The following is a 15,105-nucleotide window of genomic DNA, read 5'->3' on the forward strand; positions in this document are numbered from 1 at the left end:
ATCCTCAGTAAACTATTTTGTTTAAGTGGTGCACAACTCTGGTGTAACGTGTATTTTGAATAACAGTATATTTTTTTATTTGAATATAGTTATGAATCCATCGTACTTATCTTAAAAATATCCTTAACACATTCTCTTCTAATGAAACTGAACCCCTAGAATCACTGGCACATTTATTTATGATTTCAATTTAATTAAACTTGGAACTTTAATTCATAATGCGAGTAGATATATTTTTTCGTGTGCGTACTCCTGCAGTTGTATTGCACCCACACATACAACGCAATTGGCCAGGCGCATGTCATGCAGCACCACTCTTGGTGTCAAAATCGTGCAACCGCGGGTACCCACATTGTACGTCAACAGCATATACCGATTCATACTTTTAGTAATAATCAATTAATTAGCAAAAAATTGGTATATTTATTCATCTGATAATGTACATCATAAAAACAGGCCTTAGGAACATCACACACTCGATTTGTTTTAACTCTGAAGCCTTAAAAAAAGGTAAACAGTTGGTTGAAAGTAGTCATGTGTGCGATGTTACAGAATTTCTAAGTGCTAAGTGATAGAGTTAGCAATTTGACAAGTGCCGCCATAATAAGGCAGACCTCGGTTACTTCAGCTCCCTACAAAGTTAACCTGCATGTATGTTTTATCCGGATTATTTTGAAAATAGTCTAAGTTGCAATGCACTTGAAAATTACTTTTTCCGCCCTCGGATGGTTTTGGGAGGCTGGTACTTCCTCGAGCAAAGAAGCAGTTTTCCGATACTCGTTCGAAAAGTCTTTTTTACGAACCTCATCGTTACGAACCTCGCCTTCGGCTCGGGCCGCAAACCTCTCGGTTCGCAAACAAAGACTTTTCAAACTCGTAGGAAAACTACTATTTCGCAATAGTGTGCGGAAAATAGGTGTTTTTCGCACTGATATTAGTGCGCAAAATCGATTTTCCACACTAATATCAGTCCGGAAAACACCTATTTTCAGCACACTTATTGCAAAAAAACTTGTACGCAACTCGTGCGGAACGATTTTCCGCAGTCGTGTTATGGACTCGTACTCGTGGCCGGGCACTCGTGCGAGTCAATCAAGACTCGTGCGGGAAATCGTCTTTTCCGCACTTGTTACGTAAATAACAATAATTAACAGTTAGATAATCATCGAAATTTATGTAATTTTACTCCATCTGTCTTTGCGCTACTGTTACGCTGAACAACACAGCACTTTCTTACACCCATATTTCATAAACGTTTAAATAATAAAAAACACAATGATCGTGTCTCATTTCGCGTATTTATCTTTCTTTTTGCCGTCTGCTTCTGAGAGTGTGCTCTGGATCGAAAACTAACGAGGCTTTAGAAATTCAAAGTGATTTTTTGATGCGTTTATTGATGCGCAACATTTCGCTGACAATATGCGTCAGCCTCATCAGGCTACAAAATTAAAATTAAAAACACACAATGAGTGATCTGGAAGGCTCAAACACAAAAATACAATAAATTTTTCGTACTGGTTGATAGTTGTATGTGCAGGTCCTTCCAGCGTTTTAAAGCATTGGAGGTATGAGCCCCAAATCTCCCCGTGATGTTTTGGTAGAAGTGTGGGATGGTGTCCGAGTCTTCCTCTGATCCAAGACTCATGTTAATGATTTGCTAGTATATATCAGTGCCCTCCGGTGAATTTAAAAATTCAAAGTGATCAGTGATCCGTTGGGGGCGAAATGTAAGAAAATAAATAAATACAAGTAAAGTGTATTTAAATTTTCTGCGTTGATTTATTAATGCGCAACGTTTCGCTGACAATATGCGTCAGCCTCATCAGGCTACAAAATTAAAATTAAAAACACACAATGAGTGATCTGGAAGGCTCAAACACAAAAAAACAATAAATTTTTTGTACTGGTTGATAGTTGTATGTGCAGGTCCTTCCAGCGTTTTAAAGCATTGGAGGTATGAGCCCCAAATCTCCCCGTGATGTTTTGGTAGAAGTGTGGGATGGTGTCCGAGTCTTCCTCTGATCCAAGACTCATGTTAATGATTTGCTAGTATATATCAGTGCCCTCCGGTGAATTTGGAAATTCAAAGTGATCAGTGATCCGTTGGGGGCGAAATGTAAGAAAATAAATAAATACAAGTAAAGTGTATTTAAATTTTCTGCGTTGATTTATTGATGCGCAACGTTTCGCTGACAATATGCGTCAGCCTCATCAGGCTACAAAATTAAAATTAAAAACAAACAATGAGTGATCTGAAAGGCTCAAACACAAAAATAAAATAAATTATTATTTTTTTTTTTTTTTAACATGAACTTTTTAGCGTTCCTGCACATGCAACTATGAACCAGTACAAAAAATTTATTGTATTTTTGTGTTTGAGCCTTCCAGATCACTCATTGTGTGTTTTTGATTTTAATTTTGTAGCCTGATGAGGCTGACGCATATTGTCAGCGAAACGTTGCGCATCAATAAATCAACGCAGAAAATTTAAATACCTTTACTTGTATTTATTTATTTTCTTACATTTCGCCCCCAACGGATCACTGATCTTTTTGAATTTCTAAATTCACTGGAGGGCACTGATATATACTAGCAAATCATTAACATGAGTCTTGGATCAGAGGAAGACTCGGACACCATCCCACACTTCTACCAAAACGTCACGGGGAGATTTGGGGCTCATACCTCCAATGCTTTAAAACGCTGGAAGGACCTGCACATACAACTATCAACCAGTACGAAAAATTTATTGTATTTTTGTGTTTGAGCCTTCCAGATCACTCATTGTGTGTTTTTAATTTTAATTTTGTAGCCTGATGAGGCTGACGCATATTGTCAGCGAAACGTTGCGCATCAATAAATCAACGCAGTAAATTTAAATACACTTTACTTGTATTTATTTATTTTCTTACATTTCGCCCCCAACGGATCACTGATCACTTTGAATTTCCAAATTCACCGGAATGCACTGATATATACTAGCAAATCATTAACATGAGTCTTGGATCAGAGGAAGACTCGGACACCATCCCACACTTCTACCAAAACATCACGGGGAGATTTGGGGCTCATACCTCCAATGCTTTAAAACGCTGGAAGGACCTGCACATACAACTATCAACCAGTACGAAAAATTTATTGTATTTTTGTGTTTGAGCCTTCCAGATCACTCATTGTGTGTTTTTAATTTTAATTTTGTAGCCTGATGAGGCTGACGCATATTGTCAGCGAAACGTTGCGCATCAATAAATCAACGCAGAAAATTTAAATACACTTTACTTGTATTTATTTATTTTCTTACATTTCGCCCCCAACGGATCACTGATCACTTTGAATTTCCAAATTCACCGGAGGGCACTGATATATACTAGCAAATCATTAACATGAGTCTTGGATCAGAGGAAGACTCGGACACCATCCCACACTTCTACCAAAACATCACGGGGAGATTTGGGGCTCATACCTCCAATGCTTTAAAACGCTGGAAGGACCTGCACATACAACTATCAACCAGTACAAAAAATTTATTGTATTTTTGTGTTTGAGCCTTCCAGCTCACTCATTGTGTGTTTTTAATTTTAATTTTGTAGCCTGATGAGGCTGACGCATATTGTCAGCGGAACGTTGTGCATCAATAAATCAACGCAGAAAATTTAAATACACTTTACTTGTATTTATTTATTTTCTTACATTTCGCCCCCAACGGATCACTGATCTTTTTGAATTTCTAAATTCACTGGAGGGCACTGATATATACTAGCAAATCATTAACATGAGTCTTGGATCAGAGGAAGACTCGGACACCATCCCACACTTCTACCAAAACGTCACGGGGAGATTGGGGGCTCATACCTCCAATGCTTTAAAACGCTGGAAGGACCTGCACATACAACTATCAACCAGTACAAAAAATTTATTGTATTTTTGTGTTTGAGCCTTCCAGATCACTCATTGTGTGTTTTTAATTTTAATTTTGTAGCCTGATGAGGCTGACGCATATTGTCAGCGAAACGTTGCGCATCAATAAATCAACGCAGAAAATTTAAATACACTTTACTTGTATTTATTTATTTTCTTACATTTCGCCCCCAACGGATCACTGATCACTTTGAATTTCTAAATTCACCGGAGGGCACTGATATATACTAGCAAATCATTAACATGAGTCTTGGATCAGAGGAAGACTCGGACACCATCCCACACTTCTACCAAAACATCACGGGGAGATTTGGGGCTCATACCTCCAATGCTTTAAAACGCTGGAAGGACCTGCACATACAACTATCAACCAGTACAAAAAATTTATTGTATTTTTGTGTTTGAGCCTTCTAGATCACTCATTGTGTGTTTTTAATTTTAATTTTGTAGCCTGATGAGGCTGACGCATATTGTCAGCGAAACGTTGCGCATCAATAAATCAACGCAGAAAATTTAAATACACTTTACTTGTATTTATTTATTTTCTTACATTTCGCCCCCAACGGATCACTGATCACTTTGAATTTCTAAATTCACCGGAGGGCACTGATATATACTAGCAAATCATTAACGAGGCTTTATTTATACATTGTTACATTCAAACATTTTATAAATGTTCTTGGCACCACATAGCTCATGTTTTTACATTTGTGTAACTGCAATTTCATAGTATTTATACTATTTATGCATAGGTAACGATAATATCTGTAAATTTGACGAAATACTGTAATTCTATCCTTAATTAAGTAAAAACGACAGTAATTTGGTACCACAGATTTCCTGTTTTCGCCACTACGCACGCTGTCGTTGACTCATCTATCCCCTTCCATCACTTGCACCCGGCCAATATTTTCTGTAACAAACAAGTTCAACAGGTTGGCTACTGATAAAATCCATTCTAAGTGCCTTTATTGAGAGCATTGAGAAGCAAGCAGAGTGATTAGGTGGGAAAAAATATTAGTGTGAACAAAAGTAAAAGATTGTATCGTCTTTGATTGTTATCTGAAGCGTTGTAAGGAGGGGGGCTTAAAACATTGACAATGCACTTAGATTTTGTAACACATCTTCCTTCACTACGTAGTCATTCATGACTTGTGCTTGGACCTCATCCCTCCCTGACCTAACAAAAACGTGGGTTTTTTCCAAAATTTTTCATAAGTATTTTAAAAAATATAATTAATATAAAACATTGTAGAGGTATTTAAAAAAAACCATTGATAAAAAGGTTTTTTCGTCCTACAGCCAAGTTCACCCGAAAATTAAAATTTTTTACCGCAAGTTATGTATCTACTGTGATCGTTGAAGAATTGAGATGAGAGCTTTCTTAATTAATAGGTAAAATAAAGCAAAATTTTCTGGCTTATTCAGGAGCCATTTGATATTCTACTAGAGTATGATTAGTTAAAGAAAAAACATCTTAATTATTCATTTTTACAATTTGCAAGTATATAAATGATGTATTCGATATGAGAGTGAAGACACCCAGAACTCTAGCCAGCAACGCGGCCTGGATACCAGACGATGTCCAACCTACCAAATCTAGAAAAAGTGTTCATGAAATTTAACAGAATTGTCGAACAGTTAAGCACGGTTTATTAAAACGTGATGTGAAAAATCTCTTTTGCTATAAAAAATGTGTGAAGTAATTTTATTGTGTACATAACTCATATGCCTACAACAAGTCGAGCAAAGTAGCCTTAGCTTACACGAAACAAAATAATGACGTCAAATTTCATTTATCTGACGGTTTAAAAAGTACAAAAATGCTAGCTTATTTGAATTATGTGACGGTCTGTGAGATGTACATGCTCTGAAATTACTTCACACATTTGTTAGTAATGAAGAACATTTTGTTTATATTAAATTGTAACAAAATTCACACAATCTTTCAATGCTAGTCACATATAAGTAGGTACACTAATCCACTACTACAGAACAACACACACCACATCTATACAAAACAAAACTATGATAACCTATAAAACATGCTTGTCCAAAACTTTACTCATGATGACGTTTTTCACTCACAACACACATCAGTAACTCTCTTGAATCCTCGATTTTATCCTAAAATCTAAAACAAATATCTATACCGATCCACGACCGAGCTGTTTTGACTCGAAAAAAAGTGAGATAAGCGATTTTCACTTTGTAAATAGTGAATCTCAATGAATTTTCACTGTTTGAAACAGTGAAAATATTTTTTAACTTAACAGTTAGTGAATATTCACTATTTTTAAAGTGAAGATGTCGTCTTATAACTTTTTTACGGAACAAAGTATTTCAACAATTAAGAACCATATTTAAAAATTAGAATATTAATGGTAAATTTATGGTCCACCAGCTAATACCAAAATTTAAAATTTCTACTATGAAAGCTTACAGTTAAGAGTTAAGAGTTACAGTTATTTAAAAAGCAAGTACTCTCTAAATTTGAAATAATGAAAATTTCACTATTGTTCGGAAGAAAATAGGAAGTGAACGACATCGTCACTTTCAAAGTAGTGAATATTAACTAATTTTTAAGTTAAAAAATATTATCACTATTTCAAAAAGTGATTTTTCATTTACATAAATTTACTATTTATAAAGTGAAAATCGCTTATTTCACTTTTTTTCGAGTCAAAACAGCTCAGTCGTGTGTGGGTCGCTGAATGAGCAAGGTCGAATGTAACTGAAAGTGTCTTTTAACAACTATTTTGACGTTATTTTGATAAATATACGACGTTAAGTTTGCATATAGTATAGTGTATGTTGTGACACAAGATATTCATTTTAGATTTTAGGATGAAATCGAGGATTCAAGAGAGTTACTGATGTTGTGTGTTGTGTGTGAAAAAATGTCATCCCGAGTAAAGTTTCGGACAAGCATGTTTAGATTATAATAGTTTTATTTTGTATATATGTGGTGTGTATTGTTCTGTAGAGGTGGATCAGTATATTTATTTGTAAGTAGCTTTGACTGTTTGAGCTGGCAGTGTAACCAACCCTCGGCGCGGATGAAACAAAGTATCGTTCTTTAACGTGTGGACTTGACTTATTACTATTTTCCATGAGCAGATAAAGCTAAAGAGAGAGAGAAAAACAGAAAGTTTCGGAATATTATTCATTCTACTATTTAAAGTAGTGAAACTATTCACTAGTTTCAAAGTAAATAAATTCACTTTCAAATAAGTGAATATTAATTATATCATCCAGGTTATATTCACTGGTTGAAATAGTTAATATGGTTTTACGATTTGATTAAGTGAATATTCATTATTTCAAAGTTTTATACTTATAACTTTTCAAAATAGTGAATATTCACTTTAAAATGGTGATTATTCACTATTTCCAATTTAGAGAGTATGATGAAATTGGTGGTTATTATAGGGATATTTACCTTAATAAGGTGAATTAGAAGCATATACATACTAGACATGTTTGTACGTGTCTAAATGACTAGCACGCTAAGCTATACACTCTGTATTTGAATGAAAAGGTGCCAAGTATAGATTTCAACAGAGCTTAAACTTGCTTTGTTAGGAGAATACTGCGTGTGCTTGTAAAGGTGTAACTAAATTTCACAAAAACACACACAGATAAAATAATTCTACATACATTATCCATTTGAGTCCTAAAGTTTGATTTCCTTCATTTTTAACTTTGAATTAAAATGGATGAATCTAATTATGAAAGGTTTTTCATGTTATACTCAAAATTTTACGTCCATGCCATCAAATATTGATTGTAGTTTGATTTCCAACCAACATTATAATTGAAGTATTTTTTAAAATCCACATGAATTTTTAAAAAGTATGCATATTTCGTTTTAATTGCTTGCAAATCTCATTCGCCCATGGACATTTGTGAACAATTTTATATTGACTATGCGTTATAGCTTTGCTATACTTCACACATCACTAAGAGTTTGTTGCTATTAATTTTATGCTTTGTGCCAGAATAAAACACAATCAAAGTGTATATCGCCATTAAATATACATAGATATTACGTGAAAGATCACAAAAACGAGATATTCGCTTGGATTGGAGGTTGGAAGGGATAGGTGAAACGATCTGAGCACTCATGGTGAGTATTTATTGCAACTATGCTTGCAGATAACACCATTAACGTGTGTATACAAATATTTCTTAAGTAACCTCGAAACTATTCTGACCTGCAAGTTTTCCCTCTTAGCTGTCGTCTGTCATCTGCAAATTTTGGCACCCAAGTTTCACTTTTTGATGCTGTACTAAAGGTGCTGCATATTATGCACTTATCGGACAGCTGTATTATAAATCAATAAATGGTAGAAAAACTTGTAGGTAGAAAAATGGAAGGATGAATACTCAGACCAAAGATTTGACACAGCTGTAATGAAAGCCTAATTTGGAAAATGATTTTTAATGCTTTGCAAAACTTAAATACTGTTTTTTTTACAAGAAACTTAAGTAAGTGAAGCATAAAAAAATTGACTTATCGTAACGTCAAACAGTTTTTTTTAATGTTATGGAACGCAAATAACATCTTAAAATTATAAGAACTTTAGATGCATCCCTCACTTGGGTAAAGTTTTAGCTCAGGGCTTAATAGCTAAGATTGAGGCAAGTCTTTTACGATAGGCTACAAGAGTTGTGGCTCTTTTCTGAGCTTCGATCTGAATTTTCATGTATCTGTTCAAGATGTTGAAGCTGAGCTGGTGATATTGAGACTTGGGCAATGCTGGAGCGCGAGTTGTACTGCGGTGGGGGTAGTGACTTTCGCCTCTTGTTTAATGCTGGTCGTAAATCATATTCAATATTGGCTTGCTTTAGTAACTCCTGGAATACATTCCATGTGTTAGAATTCTCTTTGGCTGACGTATCCACAAAACCATGATTCCATTCCCGTGTTACGAGCTCCTTCGTTACCTGGATTTTCTCCTATAAATAAATTTATTTTTCATAATAATTTGGTATCAATGCTTAATATAAGGTTACTTCTACAAAATATTCTAATATATTTCAAAGTTAAGTAAGTATCGTTTTCAAATTCATTTTTTAGTCAACTAGATAACAGTAATATTTCAAGATTAAAGATAACTCTAATAAATGAAATAAATTTGTAGAGTTTGTATGTATGAACTCATACTTACACCTATCAATTTAGTTTATTATTTCTACTGATCTCCAAAAACTTTTTTAACTGTAATTAATTTTTATAATTCAAACGTAATGTGTGTACTTATAATACATTAGTATTATAATTTGGTAACCAACACTCATCTCCACTACATAAATCAGAACAAAATAAGCTTATTTAATGAACAAATTTCGTAACAAGACAAAAGAAGTCTTAAGTTTTCTAACAAATCTTGTCTCATTTTGGATATTAAAAAATTATTTTTGAAAAACTTTAATAAAGCCCTTGAGACAAAAAAGATCCGTAAAATACGATTAATTTTCGTTTATCTTGCGGATTTAAATATGACCCAGAAAAATATTGTTTTCATTCAAATTTAAATGCTTACAAGTTTTTGTATTTTTTGCTGAAATATCGGTCACTTAAGTTTTTCTAGTTGAAGAACTACGATGATTAAATAAAATTGTGTAACATGTTGTACAACTTTTCAATAACTTTCTTTTCTGACTTTCAAATAACGTTCTGTTAAGATTCTTACGCAGATTGTTCTTCACGTAAATAAGCATTTTGTTTCTTTTTAAATGTTTCCATTGCAATTATTCACTGAATCGTACTTTGTCAGCATAGAAAAAGATGAGAAAAATATGGACTTAAACCCAAAAAAATTTCAATCAAAACATTAAAAGAATAGTGTTTACATGGTAGTTTTCAGCACGAAAGTGCCAATGCCTCTGGGGCTATTTTGCGGTCGGAAGGTCCTGCAAAGTAGGCTCGAGGGATCGTAAAGCAGCCCTAGATGGATGTAACTTGTATGCTGGACAATGTTTTTTTGACTAAAGGCACACCCAACCGTCAAAAGTGCTGGAGGTGGAAAAGATTATATTCTTACTATGGACATATGATGCAACTCCCACTTTGCACCCGTGGGCACCGTTTAAGCTTAGTTAATCACTTTGGGTCCCCAGACAGAAATAGTTTTCGCACCTTCCAAACCTAATAGTAGTTTTCGTTGGATACGTGCCGTCATCTCCGGGGCTATTTCGCGGCCTGAGGGACGTAAGGTAGCCGCGGAGCGATGGCACTTATATGGCGAATCCTATTTTTCCTACTGAGGGCGCACCCAACCCTCAAAAACGTACTTTTCTAACCTCCAGCGTTTTTGAGGGTTGGGTGTACCCTCGGTAGGAAAAATAGGATTCTTCACATAAGCGCCATCACTCTGCAGCTACCTTACGTTCCTCGGGTCCTGCTTCGCAGGTCCCACAGGCTGCAAAATAGCCCCAGAGATAATGGCACGTATCCGACAAAAACTACTATTCTGCTTCAGGGCCTAAAGCAATTTTCTGAGTGCAAAGTGTGCCCGCTTGAAAACAGAAACAATATACGTAAGTTGGACACCAACATACAGTGACCACGCCTTTTAGCTGCTCATGTTTTCTCTTTGTGTCCTTGTGACACGATGTTACACTATTTAGTTACAGAAAAAGTTTAAAAAAAGTTTGACCATAGTGCCAACTATAAAGTTAACTAGCATCATACAAATGAAAACTATAGCCAAAAAAACTAACATGATTATTTGGAGCTAGGAAAGTTAACAATTCTGAATTGTTAACACAAGAAAAATGATGAAATAGTTAATTTGGATGAAAAACCATAGAGTTATGTGATTAGTTTTTTTATGACTATATCCACATTGTATCGGTTGCAGTAATTATCAATTTGGCAAAGATTGGATCGCAGTCATCGACAAACTCCTGTATTATTTAACATAAACTTTATTTTAGAATTGGCATTTTAAATAAGAAAATTTAATTTCATGTTAACAAGTATTTATGTAAAAACGTAAGCGCTAAAAATACCTCAAATGAGATTTATTAATTCGAATCATCTTATCTAGTTTAATAAAAAAAAAAATTATATGAAACTGATTTTAGTTAGTAAATATTACTTTAAACTAAGTTATCGATACTTTTCTTAAGAACTTTGTATTATATGAGATAATTTTTCATGTCTTCTGAAATAGGTTTTAAAATCTTTTCAAAACGGGGAAAAAGAAATAAAACTTCGAACCATAATTGTATAGACTGTCAGAAACTGTGTGGACTATTTTAATGTTTAAAACCAGCAATTTTCTTTTTTTTTTGTGATTTTAACTCCTAATGCAAGCTCTTCAAGATAGCAATGAATGATGGTTTTTTTTTTCATTCATTAAAATAAAAATTACTCAAAAAATTAATATTATTTTTTTACATTTCACATAGTTACTATTAAAAATTTTACTGTTTTCTCTACACTTTGAGAACTTTATTAAATCTCTTTAAAAAGACATAGGGAATAATGTACAGTACATAAAGTATTTGAAAAAAATATAAGAGATTTATTTTTTAATTAAAATGTATTAACTAAGTTTACTTTATAAAAGAATTTCATAAAATAACGAAAAGAAAATGCTACAATTTTAATCAATTTAGAATATAATGTTATTTAAAAAGAGTAAGCCTAACAAGTAAGTAATATTCAGAAAAATTTCAGTTTTCATAAGAATAATAAATTGCAAATAAATTATGTTGTTACGGGGTGCGCACGATGCGGATTAAGCGAGGCGGAGAATTAGTCCACGACCGTGTCTGTGTTGCCCGGATACCCGTGGCAACGCTTCCTGTGATCTTACTAATACACAAAGCAAAGTCGTTAAAACCGTAGTAATCGCTAACGGCAAAAACTACTGAACCAATTTTGCTGAAATTTTGCATACCGATTCTTAAAACTTCCTATATGGTTTTAGTAAAGTTTTTATCTTGAAAAATTTAATAACAGTAGCAGTAAGTAAGCTCAAAGTTTTACAAAAACACGACAGCTTTTCACTTTAGTTCAGTAGGATCCGCTAGGTGGTGTCGACATAAAATCGAAGCTATCTGTAACAGAATTAAATAAGTGTGGTTATTAAAGTCCGGAGCGTCTCGATAATATTTGCAGTCGTCTACCGGTAGTTCATCGAGCTGCATCGAGAATGTAAATGAGAGACGTGCAGCTGGGTATCCTGGTTACCGATGACACTCTCCCCCAATGGGCAAGTGAATTAGATCTACATCCACCCTGAGCCTCCAGGATTGACGAGTGCCACCAATAAAAAAAATCCTAACCGATATCATCTCCAGCAGAATACCAGGAGACGCATGTAGCCAGAGCACAGCCTGCTCCATTACTTAAGAGTTATGTGGCCATTTCACCATCCCACCTAATGCCGTCAGAGAATTTTTGACTACAAATGTAAGCCAGGAAAGATAGCCTTGAGGAGCACGGGCAGTGACAACGGCTTCCTTCTCAGTGGTCGTCCTAACGGCATACTTTAGTCAGCGGCGTACCTCCCTCCATCACAGTCTCCGTACGGAGATACTGCAAGGGTAAGAGTCAAGCTACCCGCAGCCAGCTCTTCATTATCAGGAATAATGATAAGGAATAGCTGACAGTTTCGCCACTGGCCCTTTTTAGGGCCATTACAAGTATTTACGTTCCCTACTTAACCATCAGTCCATGAATATCATCGGTTCTTTTAAGGGCCACCTAAGTTTAAACTACCTTGCCAACAAATACATTCTTACTACCATTTTCAGAAGCGATTCGTCGACTAAAAGACTATGTTAACTAAAGACGGCGACTATTAAACCAAGTCAGTCATTCACTGGCAGTCGTCATGAGCAGAGTTGTTCTTCGCAAGGCTGAGAACTCCGGTGACCAACAATCCTACATTATATTACTACTTACTCTCTTATATTATTACTTACTCTCTTGACTCTAAGTATTCAACCAGGAATCACCAATCCTCTCCAAGGTTTGCGATAAGTGTACCTAACATCTATGAAGGTCAAATAAACTTGAACCAACGGGACAGTCTCCAACGGGCAAGCATTACGATCCAATCTCCCCATCTTAGATCACTAAAACAACTAAGTCTGCAAAAAAAAGGTGCGTTAAACACCAAAATCTTCGACGTTGTACCAGGAGACGTTGGGAAAGATCTCTACAAATAGCTCCAAAGCTTCGAACTTTGTAATTTCTCGCTTGATCAGTCTGGGGCTTCAACAGCTGGCCAGAAAAGATTACCCTGAGTTATCCAGGCAGTCACAATTGCTGTTAACTTCAGTTAAGAAAGAGTACACTTCAGAAGCTCACCGGTCTTTTTTAGGGCAATCAGAGGCTGAACTATCTTGCCAACAAATATATCAGAATTTAATAAAGTTAACAGAAAACAGCCTTTAGGGGTCACAAAAGTCTTAAGCATGTCAGAAGTCGCAACAAGGTGATTTGGAAGGAAAACTTCAAATGTAAGTATGTATCATTCAGATTTTTACACAAGTAGAAAATGTATTTGTATTTTTGTGGCGATAAAAAATGTAGAGATTAAGCTCCAGAATTTTATTGCTCTGGAAATGAAGTTGTGAGATGAGAGAAAAAAAATTTGTTGTAAGTGTATATTTTTTGGGAGTCTTAAATCTTAACAGCTTTAAGAAAAAGCCCTTTTCGTAAATCATACGGAAGAAACTGCAAATCAACGGCTCCTAATGGCCAACGATTATTTTATGGCATAAGGAACGCACGGTACTCTACAGCTTAATTATATTTTTTTTAATTCTTACAGCTTATTATTTGACTAAATAAACTGTGTGGATTCCAAAAAAATATGTTTTTAATAAGAAAACTTCTGTTCTGAGAAGTGTCAGAAATAGATGTAAAATTTCTAACTAAAAACGTTTCACATTATATATCAACACACTACTGTGTTCCATTTAGTAAGCTTCGGGCGAAGCCGAGAGGGGGGGGGCGGTAGTATGTATATACACGGGTCTCGTCCATCGAGATACTGCAGGGGCCAAGTATTCGTCGCTTCTTGTGGCGACTTTAACACGACACTAGGGTGGAATGGGGCACACAACATATAAACACTTGCGAGTGATATTTTATAAAAAGGGAGTTTATTCAATAAAAAGACTATAAAATAAAATACAAAAAGTACTCGCGGGTGTAGGTATGTTAGTGTGTGTGTGTATTTTCACACGTTGAGCGCGATTACTCAACGTGCTCGTGGTGCGAAATCGCAAACCGGGCAGACCTACGCTGGCTACTCGAGGGCCGCTGCCCTTTACGGTCACAATTTACGGTCACCTGAGGACCAGTACTCACGTTTGCTAGTGATGACGTCCCTTTTGGTCCTGGTGGAGCTATGGCGTATTCGCTGGAGGCCGTCCGAGCTGTAGGAGTCCCTACTGACAGTGTCTGGAGGTCGAGGTCGTCGCTGGTCACCTCGCGAGGATCTCCTTGCGGGGGGGGGGGCCCTCCACCTCTCGCAGGACCCGTGTTTGCCCGCTTTCACGGCCACCTCCCGCACACACTTTGGTCACCCTGGACGTTCCAGCCAAAGGCATCAAAGATCACAGCCACATAACTCCACCTAAGCGCCTCAAGTTGGGCAAAACCACTTCGCTGCCGAAAATGACAACAAAGTTCACGAAAAACGCTTTACGCACGCTCAAGAGCCCAAGCTTATCTGACTTCTTCGGTTTTATTCTTTTTCCTTTTTTTCTAACTGTCCTCTTCGCTTTTCCTCTTTTCCCTCTTTCTCTATCTTTCCTAGGCTATCGATGATGGCTTGACGGTATCTTACCGTCACAGTGTATCAACAAACATTATATAATTCATTAGTAGGGGGTTTTCTTCCCCGATAATTTTTTTCCAATGCTCCTCTCCTGCAATACAAGGTAAATATTATTATTCTTTTACGCTACTTACGAGGCAAAAAAAAAGTATAATGATAAAAGAATGCTAAAAAAATATATTAGTTTCAAAAAAATATTTTAGTTATGGAACATAATTCATACGGAACATTATATTAAGTATAACGTCTTTAGTTATAAGGTCTGAGGTACGTTAAAATTTCTTTGTCATGTATACATAAATATCGTCGTGAATACAAAATTTTCTAGCTTTAATGCACTTCCTTTATAGCTTTCTATAAGTTTCAATATCTA

At 35.6% G+C, this 15,105-nt stretch overlaps 1 protein-coding gene across 2 annotated transcripts in view; it reads right to left on the reverse strand.

The window, feature by feature from the left end:
- Window positions 1-8,346: 8,346 nt before the first annotated feature.
- Window positions 8,347-15,105, reverse strand: part of LOC106637927 (ras-related protein Rap-2a) — a 376,543-nt gene continuing 369,784 nt past the window's right edge. For both annotated transcript variants that reach the window (XM_014350906.2, XM_089597856.1), the window contains one exon: window positions 8,347-8,880. In XM_014350906.2, coding sequence (XP_014206392.2) covers window positions 8,572-8,880 — 309 coding nt within the window. In that variant the 3' untranslated portion in view covers window positions 8,347-8,571. The remainder of the gene's footprint in view (window positions 8,881-15,105) is intronic.

This window comes from Copidosoma floridanum, unplaced genomic scaffold (genome assembly GCF_036245765.1).
Source record: "Copidosoma floridanum isolate Cflo_tuat_1 unplaced genomic scaffold, Cflo_Japanese_pri ptg000040l, whole genome shotgun sequence".
NCBI classification, from domain to species: domain Eukaryota; kingdom Metazoa; phylum Arthropoda; class Insecta; order Hymenoptera; family Encyrtidae; genus Copidosoma; species Copidosoma floridanum.